We start from the raw sequence: 16,520 nt of genomic DNA on the forward strand, positions 1-16,520 counted from the left end.
TAGTCTCTCTCCCCCAATCTACTAGCCTTCTGACATCGTGCCTGCACAGTTTTGAATTCTAGAATTTTTAGTAGCACATTTGAAGAAATTAAAAGACTCAGGACAACCCTGAAGTTAGCAAAAAACTGCCATACCCACAATCACTTCTACAGTACAATGATGTCTCTTAGTAGCTATGAAAGCATTATCGCACTGTGCCACTGTCTGAATAACCATCACAATGATGGTCAACACTTACATTGTGCTTATTGTGCACCAGGCACTGTGTGTGCTAAGCTCTTTCTATAAATCAGGTCATTTAATTGTCATCTTGTGAGGCAAGCACTACAATAAGGGTGGAGCAGGAAAACGACTTACCCAAAGTCACACAGGTAGGAAGCAGTGAAACTCAGATAAGGCTGCAGGCTGTCAGGCCACAGATTCTATCTCTGACCCACATGCAATTGTCTACAGCTGCGCGTTCACCCAGAGGCCAAGCTCTCAGTGAACTTGGGACCCTTTATGGTGCTCACAGCAGCCTGTCCCCCACTCTCCACTCTGTTGCACACATGTGTGGCTCAGCGTTCTGCCTGACAGACATCACTGTGCTACAGTTTACAGTCATTTGTAGCAAAAATAAACTATACACATTAATCCAAAATTTGAAACACATCAGTGAAGAGTTGGTTCCACACTGGGGAGAATTAAAAGTTAGTAGTAATAGGATAAGATTCTAAAGTGATTAAAATGCTCTTTAAAAAGCATAGAAAAAGAGTGAAGTTTTTCTAATTTATTTTCTAAGGCTAGCATAAACTGTAAAGACACACACGGGGACCTACAGACAAGTTCAATTTGTGAACACAGAATTTTAAGTTTTAAATTAAATTCTATCAGATCATAAAGATGTTTGATTTTACCATTAGTAAAATATATTACACCAACAGAGCAAAGGGGAAATATATTGGGTCATCGAGAAAGTCATGACGTATTTTTCTATGTTTTTCAGTGCAAAAATACATCATGACTTTCCCAACGACCCAATACATGACTATATGATTAAAGAATAAAAAGGTATTTGATAAAATTTGATATCTGTTGCTAAAAGTGATAAGTATCTAAGAATAAAATATGACATTCTTAATTTAGTTAAGTACATTTATTTCAAATCAACTACAAATATCACACCTAATAGTGAAGCAACACAGAAAGAAATATGAGAAACTTTAACACAATAAGATATGAAGCAAATAGAAATGAGATGATAGTCATAAAGAAAGAGCAAAATTATAATAATAGAGCAAAATTATAATAATAGCTAATGTTTACAGTTGACTCATGTTCCATGCACTGCCCTCACTGGCTCATTTGAATTGGCTATTTGTTTCAACAATTTAATGAAGTAGGTGGTATCTTTTGCCCCATTTACAGATGAGGAAATTGAAGTTTTATAAACCAGACAGGTTTAGTAATTTCCCCAATGTTGCACAGCTATTAAGTAGCAGAGCAGAATTTGAAACTAGTCCATTTGACCAAGATGACAAAGTGAATTAACCACAGATGACAAAGTGAATTAACCACAGAATAGTTAGAAGTAATAAAATCTAATTAAGTTAGTTTTAAATATAAAACTAGATAGTTCTATATAAAATAATATGAGGAAGATAACTCCTCCTTACATTGGAAATAACTCATTACAAAAATATATACCCAGGAATATATATTCAGAATCTTAATGAGGAAAACTACAGAACTTTATTGAAGGCTATAAGAAAGATATAAGAAGAGTTGAATTTATGATGATACATGGCATATTCTCAAGATAGGATGACTAAATAGTATAACCAATTTTAATTATTACACAGATTCATTTGTAAGTTTAATGTCATTTCAATAAAAGTTTCAACAGTTCTTTTGGGGGCAGGGAGCACAGGAAAACAACACTTCCATTTATAAAAATAAATGGAGGACTTCATGCCTTAAAGAACAAATAAAAAGAATATGCTTACATATTTGCTTATCTATACATGGAATCATTCTCTGTGGAAGGATGCATAAGAAACTGCTTACATTGTTTTGCTTCCAGGGTGGGGAACTGGATGGCTGCAGGGGTTGAGTGGGGAGGGGAGAGATTTTTAATTGTATAGTCTTTTATACCTTGAAAGTATTTGAATGTATTATCATTCCAAAAGCAAAAGCAAATAAAAAAAGGAAACAAAAAATGGGTAAGAATATCCAATAACATTGAAAAAAAAAAAAGACAGCACTTAAAGAGATTTTCTCTATCAAATAGTAAAACATTATGAAACTAATAATTTAAAAAGTGAGGTCTGTCTCAAAACTAGATACATTTCTAGAATAGCATAGAAAGTCTAGAAATCTACCTGGCACCAGCACGGAGAATGGATGCTAACAGTTGTGCAAAAGAAGAGTTTTATCTATAAGGCAAATCTTATAGGACAAATACCAGAAAGAGAGGAAAGGGAAAGTAGAAGCTTTCTAAGGCCTATGAGCTTTCCTGGAAATTATTTTCCTTCTGATGTGGTTTTCCGGCTCAGGCAAATTCTGCCCCTTCTAATCACCAAATCACAAATGCCATGAATTCATTACAGAGGGGTAGACAGCTTGAGGGGTGGACGTTGTCTCGACCCAGAAAGACTCATTGTCCATGTCACCTTAGGTAAGTCATTTATAAGGGTCACTAGCACTTGCTAAGTGATTGCTCTGGGCCAGGCACGGTTGCAGGTGCTTCATATGTATTCATATTAATTCATTAGAAAGATTGCTTTCTAAGCAATCCTTTGTAGTGGCAGCATCTTAATTTATAAGCTAGGAAAGTGAGGTATAGAGATGTTAAACAGCTGGGTCACACAGCAAGTGGCAGCCTTGGGACTTCAACCTCACAGTTTGGCTCCGGCAGCCATTGCAGTTCACACCACCCTATCACGGCGAATCCCTCTATGTCTCAGTTTCACATATAAAAAGTGAGGGAGTTGGATTACATTTCACTGGGGTTCCTTCCAATTCTACAAGTACGATGATTCTGAGGCAAAACACCCAGGAATATCTATTCAGAACTTATCCTTAAATTGGTTTCTGCTGTGATCCCCTCTGAGCCCATCTCCACTCTTTTCTATGTTCAGGGGCTGAGTCAGCAGAGTTGTGGCCAAAACTCTAGGACAACATTTTTGAATAGCACTATGTAATCAGAAGGATTTAAGTGTCAATGTAGATGAATTTCAGGTGTCCTTTTCATGGTTCTTAAAAATATTTTTTTTTCTTTTTTTAAACACCAGGCTGTGTTCTGATTTACTGGGGTGAGTTAAGAGAGCAAAAAAATTATCTCAATGTTACCCATGATCAAAGCACAGGATGTCAAAGTTAAACTAATTCTTTTCCCTTTTTATCAACTGCCATTTACGTGTGACCTTGGTTCCAGGGTTGGGGTTCTCTGAACGGTCTCTTGGAGAAACGTCAATTTGTTGCTGTACAGAGCAAATGGGCTGAAGAGGAAAATGGTAAAGAACCTGCCTTTGAAAGCTTCTGTGATGGAACGCCAGCCCTGACTTTGCAAATCCCCAGTTCCCATCACATCAGTTCCACAGGTCACATTCCAGTGTGCTCCCACCCTTTTAACCTACCCTTCCTCCTAGGATGCTGGTGCCCTTTTTGCTCCAAAGACAGACTGCCATGGAGATGGGATCCACCCCTACCCTGGAAGAGGCCAGCTGTCACTGAGCTGAGCCCACTGGGCAGAGTTCATTGCAAATGAAAGCCCAGCTCAGGGGAGCTGGCCCAGCCTGAGTACATACAAGCACATTTGCTTTTCTTTTCCTTGTTGTGCCAGGGGTCATGGAGATATTGAAGGGGTGGGCTATGAGAATCCAAAAAGTAGTACTTGGTGGTGAAGGGAAGTGTGAGGAGTGCTGGGGAATCAGAAGCAAGAGTTAAAATGGCAGCTTTGCCCCTGAACCTGTATAGCTCTGGGCAAGTCATATAAACTCAGATGAACTGGAAATTGAATGTATTTCATAGACTATGTTGAGGATAAGTGAGATAATAGGATTAGAGGTTAGCACAGTGCCTGGCACATGGGAGCTGCTTAATAAACCAGACTTATTGCTCTTCTTCTGATTATTGATACTGGTTACTATTCTTGGTTTGAACTCTCTATTTCCCTTTGGAAGCTACTCCCCAGCCCTGGGGTGGAAGGTTAGTTGCCATGGGTCCATCTTGGCAGCTGAGAGGCTGGTTACAGGCTGGGGCTTAGAGACTCTGAAGACCAGAGCCGTTTGCTAGTTAAGAGAATACAACACTTTCTATACCGAATTCATTTTGTATCACTTGAATGTTTTGGAGAAGGCAGTATTAATTTTACAATGAGGAAAAAGAATTCCTCCTCTTAAAATATTAAGATGCTCTGTAAGAACTGGTCAATATCTAATAGTATTAACATCTGTAGCCTCAAATTACCATTTAAAAAGATTTAAACAATACTGCACTAACCTGAGATGAACGCATCACCCATGTGGTATTCTGGCTGGGAATGCATTTTCTAAATCTGATCATGAGGAAGTATCAGACAAACTCAAAAGGAGGAATTAAGTATTAAAAAAAAAGAGAGAGTATAATTTAAAAAATGCTAATGTCATAAAAGACAAAATTGTGTAAGTGTTCTAGAATGAAAGAAGACTAAGATATGACAATGAAATGTAATACCTAATCCTAGACTGGATCCTATACTGGGAAGAAAAATGCTATAAAAGACATTTTTGAGTCAACAGACAAAATTGAAATGCAAACAGATTAAAGTACATGCATATATAAGGATATCTATCTATCTATCCATCTAGATCTATATATTCACATAAACACATATGCGTATACAGAGGGTGCCAAAAACAATGTATACACGTTTTAAGAATGGAAAAATATTATATTGAAATTATGCTGATGGTAACCACTTTGAGCACCTCTTATAATTGCAGAAGTCAAATGTGACTTGTATTCATCTTTTGTTACTGGTATATATTGAGTATTACAATTTTAATACATTTTTTTCCTTTCTTAAAATGTGTATACATTTTTGGGGCACTTTGTATATACACACACATATAGAGGGAGAGGCAGAGAGAGACACAGGGAAAGAGCAAACAATAAAGCGTATAAAGTAAAATGTAAATACTAGGCGAATCTGGGTAAAAAATACACAAGTGTTCTTTATATGATTCTTACATTTCTTTCAGTTCAAAATTATTTTCAAACAAAAAGTTAAAAAAGAGTTAGAATACTATTAAATATTATGTATGTGTATTTCAAAATTCAGAGGACATGTTTAGAAATGGAAGTACTTCCCTTGTAGAGTGGGCCAGTTTTCCTTCACTTCCTCCCCCAATATACCCAAAAAATAGCCTCATCAATGAGCAAATGCTATTTTCAAGTTTTACAAAGAGAAAACAAACTAAGGGCCCTTACTAAGTACACAAACCTATTTACAAGTTTAAAGTTAATATTAGGAGAAAATCACCATGATTTTAAGAGATAAATCAGAAAATCTGAGATTTAGCTCATTCATGATATAAGTGAATTCTCAGCATCTGCAAACACTTTGCATTGAATGATCAACAGACTTCTTGAGAGTTACAGGTGAGCTCAACATGTGGCTCCTTGTTGGATGTGGTCTTTCTGCAAGATGGCGTCTAGCTCATAACCATCTTATACACCAACCTTGGACCTTAGTGCATCTAGACCCTCACCTTGTCCCATATTTGAGGATGGGCGAGATGTTTGTTTCATATTTGCTTGATAATAAAAACAGCTACAAATTCACTGGTTTTTATTTAAAATATCTTTGCATCCAAATAGATGTATCAAAGGGAAAAATCCATGGATGTCAGTTATCCAACGCAGTTGCTTAATAATTGTTAAAGAAATGTAGAATTTATGAATAGAGGTGGTAGGAAAAACTCAGTGTGGTGACCCAGCTGACTTTGGGACAAGGGACTGAGTTGAGGGTTTGCCTTCTGAAGCTGATCTGGTCATGCTGTGGGACACAGCAGCAGGTTGATTCTGGAGATCTGGTTGACCAGGTGGGCCGTCATTCCCTCTGGATACTACTCCCACACCCTCCTTCTCGGGATACATACTCAGGCAAGAGGCCCCATTCCCAACAGTAGAGTTGTCTAAGGCTGTGAATGGTAGCTGTTTGGATAAGATCAGTCTGAGGCTTATCTATAGTTAGGTCCACAAGGGGCCAGGAGTGAACTGATCTGTCACAACCTTTCCCAGAAGCTGGTTGATGGGAGGGAGGTTCCTGTGTGCTGCAAAAAGGCAGCACAAAAAAGAGGCAGAGAAAGGGGAGGCGTAGTCTTCCAGCAAACCTGTTTGCCTATGTGTGGTTTTGAGTGGTCAAGAACATTGGAAAAAGAGTTCTTCTCCCATCTCTCTTTTTCCCTCTGATCTTTTCTCTTGGCCAAGAGAGGGAGAAGGCTGAGCTTTTCCCCAAAAGCAATACTTAATCAACTTCTAAACCTGTGGATTGGTCATCTGCTGGTTAGTCTTCCTCTATCTGGACCATCAATCTGAAAATCAATCACAGAATTCTCAGTGTTCCTGGGTGTCATTCCCAAGAAGATCCATGAGCCTAAAATCATCCACTGAGCCCATATCATTCCCTCTTTTCTAGCTCCTTTGCCTGCCTTTTCTCTGTTCTCTTCCCAAATCCCTTTCTAAACCTGCTTATTCTTCCTTTAGAGGCATCTGGTTGGCACACCAGAATTTTAACTTTTGCTTTTTCAGCAAAGAGCAAATCTGTGCATACTAAATTCTTTTTGTCTAGCATTCTCATTTTAGATGAAAAGTTGGAGATTAAAACCAGCATGTCTGCATGCGGGAGCTTTAACAATCCATAATGCAGTGGAATAACAGTCTGATTGTGAAAATATATCCTTCATTAATACGAATTTTTGTTGATGTCCTATTTCTTCATTAAAATTTTTGGTTGATCAAGGAAGAGTACTGTCATAGGAAAAACACACGTTTTGAAGTCAAGCAGGTTTAGGCTTGAATCTCAGGTTTGCCGTTTTGTCTTGTAACCTTGGGTAAGTAACAACCTTTTTGAATTTCCTCACTGGTAAAAGGGTAGAAACAATAGTGGGACAGATGTGGGAATTAAATGAGCTAGTCTATGTAAGGTCACATAGCCTGGCTCTACTTAGTAAACATTAGTTCCTATCATGATGTAATCTATATAAAGTACCTGCACAGAGTCTGCACTAAATAGATACCCTTCCCACCCCAGTTCACAAATACCAAATTTCCTTCCAGCTTAAATAAGAATGAATTTTACCAAAAACCAAGTCACAAGGCTGCGTGCTTTCTGAGAAGGGATTTGACCACTTTTCATGCCATGTAGCTGGCTGAATGGGAACCCTGAAGATATATCCATGCCTTAATCCCCAGAAATTGTGATGACTTTCTATGGCAAAAGAGTGAATATCACCTTATATGTCAAAAGATGTGATTAAGTTAAGGATCTTGAGAATAGCAGTTTATCCTGGATGATTTGGGCGGGCCCTAAATGTAATCACATATATCATTCTAACAGAGAGGCAGAGGGAGTTTTGAGAGACACACAGAAGACAGAGACGCACACAGAGAAGGCGGAGACTGGAGTGATGCGGCCAGAAGCAGCCAGAAGCTGAAGAGGCAAAGGAGGATTCTTCCTTAGAGCCTCCAGAAGAGGCAAATCCCCTGCTGACATCTTGATTTTATACTTCTGGCTTCCAGACTTGTGAGAGAATACATTTCTGTTGTTTTAAGCTACCCAGCTTGTGGCAATTTGTTACAGCACCTAGGACACTAATGCTTTTTTAAAAATCTGGGCTGAAGGGTCGAGCCCCTACTCATTCTCCCAACAACTCTAACCGAGAAAAACCTGTGAGGGTGGGCCCCAGCCCCCACAGGTGCCTGCAAACACCCTACTCAGCAAACAAATTTTTCACAGAACCTGGGCAGGGCCAGGGGTGAACGAGGCCCTTGGGACCACACTTCTCACTCCCATTTTCTCTGAGGCCTAGAGTTCCTCCTCAAGCACAGCAAAGCTTTTCTTTCCACAACGGGAGACAAAGTTGAAAATGCAAATATCTTCAGTTACAGAATATCTCAGTTTCAGCAGGAACCTCTGTGTACTGTAGTAAATAATTTTACTACAGGTCCTTTCCTGCATGTGAGCTTTGAGAGGGAAGAAAGCCAGGAAGAGCACGTGGGACCAGAAGGGACGTTGCTATGGTGAAAGCAAAAAGCACCATGCGGGAATGGAGATCTCTAAGGACTCGGGCTTCCTCCCTCACGATTTCACAAAGCAAGCCAGAGATGTGGTCCTAATCCCCTTGGCCCGTCAGAAAACCCGATCTTTAAGCCTCCCAGCAGCCCTGCGAATATATAATATGATCCACATTTTACAGATGAAGAGATCAGTTTGTATAAGTTCATGCAATGGGGAAGAGGACAGACAGGACTTGAACAATTGTCTCTCGATCCCTAAGCAGGATATCTTGTTACCTAGAGGCATAATATATAGAGAAATACAGAAAAATGAAGTTAGAGGGATTCAGCCTCGTTTGAGCCCTGAAGGTCATTATGTATCCTATTTTTCAAGTGTACAATGCTAACCATTCTCTAGGAAACCTTGAGCCAGAGCTGCCTGACCCCCACCCCCACCACTGAGTAGCTGTTAGGCCAGAGATAGCCCATGAAAAAAAGCTCACTATTGTTCTGCTGTCCTGTAGAGAGCTCTTGGGTGTCAAGCCCCTCTTACTAATTAGCTGCATGTTATTATTATTAAAAAGAGCCCAGCTTTTAACCTGTCTGGGCTTTACTTTCCCTACCTGAGATGTTAGGGGATGAACTGGATGAGTGGTTTTCCACATTTGCTGTACATTAGAGCTTCCTGAGGAGCTTTTGTCAGTTCAAAGCCCACACCAATTAAATGGAAATCTCCAGTGGGGAGGCCCAGGCATCAGCATTTTCAGAATCTGTCCTGGTGATTCTGATGTGTGGTCAAGTTTGAGAGCCAGTGGTTACATGACTTCTAAGATTCTTCCAGATGTAATGTCTTTTGTCCATATCTGCATAAAAAGCCAGTGGCCGCCAGAGTTTTGATTCCCCAGATACTCAGAATTCATGGAAATCTTCCTACTAAAGCTCCATACTCAACTTTTTGTAAGAAAAGTCACTTCGCCATGGTTTGCCCAACAATATGGCATTTACAATCCATATAATGGTCTAAATCTATTAAGGCCTTTCATGCTGTTAAGAAGGTAGAAGGGTTAATGAGATAGTAGAGCTATTCAGATATAATTCAGTTAATTATTATTCTAGGGGTTGCTCTAAATGGTACCCTGGAGCTCTAAAAGGAAAAAAAAATGGAATCCAGTCAACCAGCATTAACTAAGCCCTCATTTATTCTGAGGACTGCTAAATTCAAGCTGGAAATAGAAAGGTGAATAGTCTTTTGCACTTGAGGCACTCACAGTCCAGGGTGGTAATAATTATAACACCAATAACAATAACAAAGCAGCCATAATTTGAAAGTACATTGCATATCAGGCAATGTGACAGGTGCTTTTTAATATTATTTTAGATTCTCCCAACAGCCTTGGCAGGTAAGCATCATTTCCTCCATTTTATTGCTGAGGAAACTAAGTCTCAGAGAGGTTAGGTAACTTGCTAAGGTCACCCAGCTTAGAAAAAGCTGATCTTCCATTCTAACCTATGTGGCCCATGTTATTGCCACCACACCACAGCCCCTCTAGAGAGAAAGGACTGTGAAATAGAGACAGAGATGGCAGGAAAAGGGTTAACTGACTTGGGAGAGAATCAAGCCTAGGATAAAGAAATCGCTGTGTATTGTTTATATGAAAAGTGCTAGAAGAAAATAAATATTGTATATTTGCATTTTAACTATGTTTGGGCTCAGTCTTGTTAGGAGATACACACAGGAACAGATGAACTCATTATGAAGCACTAGTTTCCTGCAGTCTGTTCCAGCTCCCCAAAATTAGTATTAAAAAATAAACCCATTGTGTTCCTCTTTGGATTGCATAGCTCAACAATGCCATTTTTTATTTTAAGCCAGTATGAGGTTTGGATGTAGGCATATTTTCACTTTTGCTGATTGCCATCGGTGATACAAAATGTACGAAGGGGAGAGAATGGTGGAGGCCACAGCTGTAACCATCACTTTCTCTGTGGTGTTCATATCCAAACACAGTGTGAACCAACACATTCGGAAAGCACACACACACACACACACACACACACACACATGCATGTGCGCACATGCATATATACACACACTGTTCAAAACGAGTGGAAATCAAACTGGACATCAAACTATATAATACACACATACATATAGTTACTCAGAAATCTAAATGCAAATCTATTATTTGAGAAAACGCTGAGCTACAATAATTCACCTGTGAAACCAGATGCAGCTTAAAGGATAGTAAACACGCTATGGTCTAGAGCAAGACAAGGGAAAAATAAAGCAGCAGTGAATTTTCTTAATGAGGCTTTCACAAACCACCATTTTTATGTTGTAGTCAAAACAAGTAAATGACCAAAGGACCTTAGGATCCCGAAGAATATTAAGAGATTATAGAAAGTGGTTTAGATATCAGATATTTAGAAATATATTCTAAAAAATATTTATTACACTCACAGAATAGGCATTTCCTGTACATGCATAGAAAAAAATGTATAATTACACATAGGTATTATGTATATGTATATACACACACTTCATATGCAAAATGAGACTGACTGAATACATGTTTTTTATAAGGATAGGTCAAGTTCATAGCAATCTTTTCATGCAGAAAATTACCTCTACCCTGGATATTAGGATTAAGAAAGATATATCCGGTCATTGCAAATGATAACATAGTGATAAGTCATTACACAACCTCAGATGAGATAATGTATCAACTACATCGTAAATTTGGGCAACATCTATTTGTGAAGGAAATCAAGAGATATTTATGAAACTATAGCAGTGAGATATTAGATTAAGATTGAAAAGAGATACATGATTTTTTCTTTTTATATTGCTTACTCTAATATTTTTTAAAAAGATTTGCAAAGAAAAAACAAATGAGAATAAAGATGATACTATCTGAAATGGCTGGTTTGCTTGAAACCCAATTTTTAAAATGTGTAGGTAGGAGCACTTTAACAAGACAAATAGACCATAAGCTTATTTAGAACAGGGTTGTTTTCTATGTGAAATCCTCTTTCCACATCACACACACACACACACACACACGCACGCGCGCGCACACACACACACACACACACACACACACCCTCATCTCCCCTTACAACTGCAAATCCCTACTGTTAGACTGAAGATGTGAAAAACCAAAGGATATATTAAAGAAGCATTTTTACCTTTTTGCTGATCAAACACAGATGGAGTGCTGAAATCCATGGTTGCCTGTCTCATCATTTACCATCAGAATGGCAAAAAGCATCCAGGTCTCTAGAGAAAAGAAAACACCATCTCACACGTTACAGTCAACACAACTGTCAGATAACAGCATAACTTGCCAAGACCTTGGTTTGAGAATTAAAAGTGCATTATGGCTGCAGCTTGTTGTCAAGGCAAATGATAGAAATAGGTAAATGTTATTCCTGTAATACCTGCCAGGAAAATAGTTGCTCCTCGTGGCCTCATTCATCAGCTATACCTGTGTGTAAGAATTGTGCACCCTCCACCCTTAAACAAATATACAAAAAGAGCTCAAACCCTAAAAATCAGTATTCGTGGGGGGCCACCTGCCTTGGATCTTGGCCAGGAAAACACTCAAGGTCACAGAGCTTCAGCAGCTGGAGTGTTGCTTTAAACCAAAAGAAATCTCAATGGGTGAGTAAGGATTCACAGGGCCAGACGGAGCATGTGCAAAGCTGCCAATGCAGTTTGGATTCGACTGTGTTCTTGGTGGAGTGAGAACTGCATTTGGGTCATGTGAGCACAGAGTGCCATCTCAATGGAATAGGACGTAAATATTGTAGCAGGAGGCTGCTGGCCATGTGCCGTATGGAGTAATTAACGGCTTTTACAGCTCATCTTCAGTCTCCCTTCAGTCCCGTTCTCCAAGTGACAGGGAGAACGGAGGGAAGAAAGTGGCATTGGAATGGTTATATTTCAAGTCTCAGATATCCATGATGATAAAATTAAAACAGTCTGCAATCTCAGGGATGTTTAGTGTAGTATTATATTTGGTGGCAAAAACTTGTAAATCACCAGAATATACATCATTTGAGGAGCAGTTGAATAAATGATAGTAAATTCATACTCTAGATTAAAACATCTGAGGTGAATCTATATACATTTATTTGGTGGGATGTCGCTAATCTATTGTTAAATGAAAAACAAAAAACAAGTTATATATTTTATTTGTTTACATTTTTATAAAACCAGCAACCACCCAGTGTACATGTAAATATGTTTATATATGTTCATAGTAACACTGAAGAAGATATAGAAAGATAAACAATCGACTGCTAATATTGGTTACCTCAGGGGATTGTATTTAAACTAGGAGATTTATAACCTGTTCTTTATCTACCTCTGTATTTTTAGGCTTATTATAACAAGTGTCTATTATTTATATTTATAATTACAAATCTGATAAATTCAAAACAAACTAACAAAGCTCTACATTCAAGACACAGTAAGATTTTGGGTAAGTAAAAAAGCTATATAACAGATACTCTAATAAATGCTGTTGATAATGGTAATAACTATTTTCTTTTTTAACTTAATTAGTGAATAAATGGAAAATGAAAGTAGAAACCATTTTTCTTCATATGTAGTCACATTTGTTTTGATATGGATGGACATAATTTATAAATTGTATTCTTTGATAGACAAGTTTCTTCCCTCTCATATTTTCTCAGTGCCCCATAATTTATTCTCCAACACATTGTCTGGCCCCATTTCTTTATGACAAGTGTGTACTCACTTACCCTCCCCATATCAGGCCCTCTCCCAAATGTCCCCTGTGTCTTTTAAAACACAGGCAGAACCTACTTCTTATAAATTATTACCCAAAATGTACCACATAGTTAAATCTCTTAAATTTCTCCATGCCATTTTTTTGCATTAACCATGAAAGTCAAACTGAGAGGGCTGAAAGTGGATTGAGGAAGAAACTGACTTACTCTAGCAGGTATGCAGCTAAGGAGAGATGGCTCAAGCTCATCAAATTGACAGAAGTAATAGGAGTTGTCACCACTTGGTCCTAAACAAGAGAACAATAAAGGATTTAGATTAACTTCTTTTTCATTCATTTGTTCATTAATTCATCAGTTGCTATGGAAGGATTACTATGCTCCATTCATTTCTATAGACACTGGTGGTGCAACCGTGAGCAAGACAGAAAAAGGTCTCTACACTCAATGAACTTACACTCTTGGGTGCAAGTTCTGCTTCTAGCCACACTGGAGTAATGGGGATTGGATTTACCCTCCTGCTTAAACAACTAGAAAACTGGGGAAAATATCTGAAACAATGGTTTTCAGACAATAGGCAGTGTAGGTCAGCAATCCCCGGGAGGAGAAGAACAAATGAGCTGAGACTGATGAGAGCCCAGCTGACCACCAGGGGAGAGTTTCCAGGCTTAAGCTCAGGGAGAGTGTAGTGGGCTCGGTAGGGGCCCCTGAAAAATATGTATCCACATCCTAACCCTCAGAACCTGTGAATATGACCTTATTTGGAAAAGGGGTCTTTGCATATGTAAATAAGTTAAGGATCTTGAGTTGATATCATCCTGGATTATCCTAGCGGGCCCTACACCCAATGACAATTGTCCTTAAAAGAGACACAAAAATAGAAGGGCAGGCCATTGACCAGAGATTGGGGTGCAGCCACAAGCCAAGAAACAAATTGTTCCCTACAGCTTTCTGGGGGACTACAGCGCTTTCAACACTAATTTTGAACTTCTGGTCTCCAGAACCGTGAGAGAATAAATTTCTGTGTGTTTAACAACCAAGTTTGTTACAGCAGCTTTAAGAAACTAATATAGAGGAGGAACTCTCAAAATAAATGCAAAGTCTCTATAATTGTTACTGTGCCCATTTATATCATTAGCAAAACCAAATTAAAATATAGACACTTTTATGTTTGTAAAGGGCTGTTTGGGGCTCATTTTGAAGAAAGGCAGTCAAATAAAGGAGAAAGAACATGATACGTTGGTTTCTTGTTAGCTGTGATTTGGGCAAGTTACATAACTTTTCGAACCTCAGTCTTAATCTGTGGCATGGGAACCGCACCCCCTGACTTCTTGTGAGAGTTCTTGTTGTTCATTCCACTTCCCAGGTTAAAAACAGGATAATTTTTCTATACATCCAAAGCCAAGTGTCAGATAACATTTGTTTGTTTCTTCAAGAGCATTTTGAATAAGGCCCTCCTCCAGACATATTCACATTTGTTCATCCATAACGGGTGCCTGTGGGTCATTAACTCTTATCTATAATGTAGGAGGGGAAGAGAGGACAAGGATTGCACAGCTGTGCCAATTTGGCTCTTGGCTTCCTCTCCAGCTCACCTCTCACCATTCTCCCTCCATCCTCACATTCAGCCACACTGATAGCCTTTCTGTTTCTTAAACATGCTATGCCCTTTTCCAACCTCCTCAAACTTTGCCATTTTGTCCCTCCACTTGGAATGGTCTTTCCCTAGTTCAAATATCACCATTTTAGAAAGGCTTTCCCTCTCGTGAGGACATGAGAATACAATGAGAATACCCTGCCAGGGAGAGAGGGGCTGTGTCCATGATAAGACATCTGGCTAGCTCAGTACTTCTCAGGTGATCTATGGCAAAGAACCAGGCTTTTAAATTTCCACAACAATCAGGACCAATACAATAATTAAATCTGATAAAAATAAATGATAGAAAAATAAAAAGAAATAATAAGATCTACAGAATGGAAGTCCCAATTTTTATTGTTAGAGTCAATAGGCATAAAGTTCTATGTCAATAAATGTAATCAGAACAAAAATAGAATAACAAAAATAATTATAAAAAATGTCCACATTGTTCATTGAAAGCACATTTAGGCATTAACATGTGAACAGACGTGTCACCAAAGAAGAGATATAGATGGGAGATAAGTACATGAAAAGATGTTCAGCGTTATTAATCACTAGGAAAGTGTAAATTAAAATCACAATGCAATACCAGTACATTACTTATTGGAATGGCTTTCAAAAAGCAAAAACACACTGCTTATTGGGGAGGATGCTAGAACTCCGACATGTTGCTACTGGGAATGCAAAACGGCACAGCCATTTTAAAAAGCAGTCTGCTAGTTTCTTATAAAGTTAAACATAAATATGGCCCAGCAATCCAACTCACTGGCATTTACTTAAGAGAAATGAAAACATCTATCTTCACAAACAGCTGTAGGTCAATGTTTATAGCAGCTTTACAATCACCAAAACCTGGAAACAACCCAAATGTTCATAGACTGGGGAATGAAGGAAGAAACTACGTTACATCCATATGATGGAATACTATTTGGCAATAAAAAAGAACAAAGTACTGTACGTGCAACAAATGGATGAAACTTAAATGCTTTATGCTGAGTGAAAGAATCCAGACATAAAAGGCTACATACTGCATGATTCCATTTATAAGGCACTCTGGCAAAAAACAAAACAAAACAAAAAAAACCCCAAACCAAAAAAAACCACATAAAGAGATAGAAATCAGAGGAGTGCTTTTGAGGGGAGGAATGGACTATAAAAGGATTAGAGACAATGTCTGGAGTGATAAAAATATTCTATATCTTGATCGTGGTGATGGTTACACACTCTATTCATTTGTCAAACTCATAGAACTAAACACCTCAAAAGGGCGAATATTACTATACATAAGCTATATCTCAATAAACCTGAAAGAATAAAAAACACTAATTTATTTCTATAATTTAACTAATAATGTTATGCTAAGTTTTAAATTACATTTGTTAAAAATTAAAGTGATTAAAATAGCAAGTTTTAAAAATAAATAAGTACTTATTATGCTAAGTAAAGTAAGTCACATAGAAAAAGTCGAGAACCATATGCTTCCACTGATATGAGGGATATAAAACTGAAAGCAACTAAGAAACAAGGCAAACACATAAAGACATAAAAACTCATAGACACAGACAACAGTTCAGTGGTTACCAGAGGGTAAGGGGGGTGCGGGGGTGGTAGATGAGGGTAAATGGGATCAAATACATGGTGATGGGAGAACTTAAACTCTGGGTGGTGAACATACAATGTGATGTATAGATGATGCATTACGGAATTGTACACCTGAAACCTATGTAATTTTACTAACCACTGTTACCCCAATAAACTTAAATTAAAATAAATAAGTGATTACTTTTCAAATAGTGCTTGTATAGATTTTTATACACTTCTAGAGTATAGTTGACAAACTGAACTTAAAATATCACATATTTAACACTATCCTACTGTACATGAC

At 38.2% G+C, this 16,520-nt stretch overlaps 1 protein-coding gene across 1 annotated transcript in view; it reads right to left on the reverse strand.

The window, feature by feature from the left end:
* LOC109385699 (ankyrin repeat domain-containing protein 55) overlaps positions 1-11,870 on the reverse strand; it is a gene marked incomplete at its 3' end in the record, with an annotated part of 43,486 nt that extends 31,616 nt beyond the window's left edge. Inside the window, exons 1-2 of the mRNA XM_019648208.1 lie at positions 11,683-11,870; positions 11,431-11,521 (exon numbers count right to left, since the gene is read on the reverse strand). Coding sequence (XP_019503753.1) covers positions 11,431-11,488 — 58 coding nt within the window. The remainder of the gene's footprint in view (positions 1-11,430; positions 11,522-11,682) is intronic.
* Between the last annotated feature and the right edge of the window lie 4,650 nt (positions 11,871-16,520).

The sequence above is a fragment of the Hipposideros armiger genome, unplaced genomic scaffold (assembly GCF_001890085.2).
Source record: "Hipposideros armiger isolate ML-2016 unplaced genomic scaffold, ASM189008v1 scaffold_122, whole genome shotgun sequence".
NCBI lineage: Eukaryota > Metazoa > Chordata > Mammalia > Chiroptera > Hipposideridae > Hipposideros > Hipposideros armiger.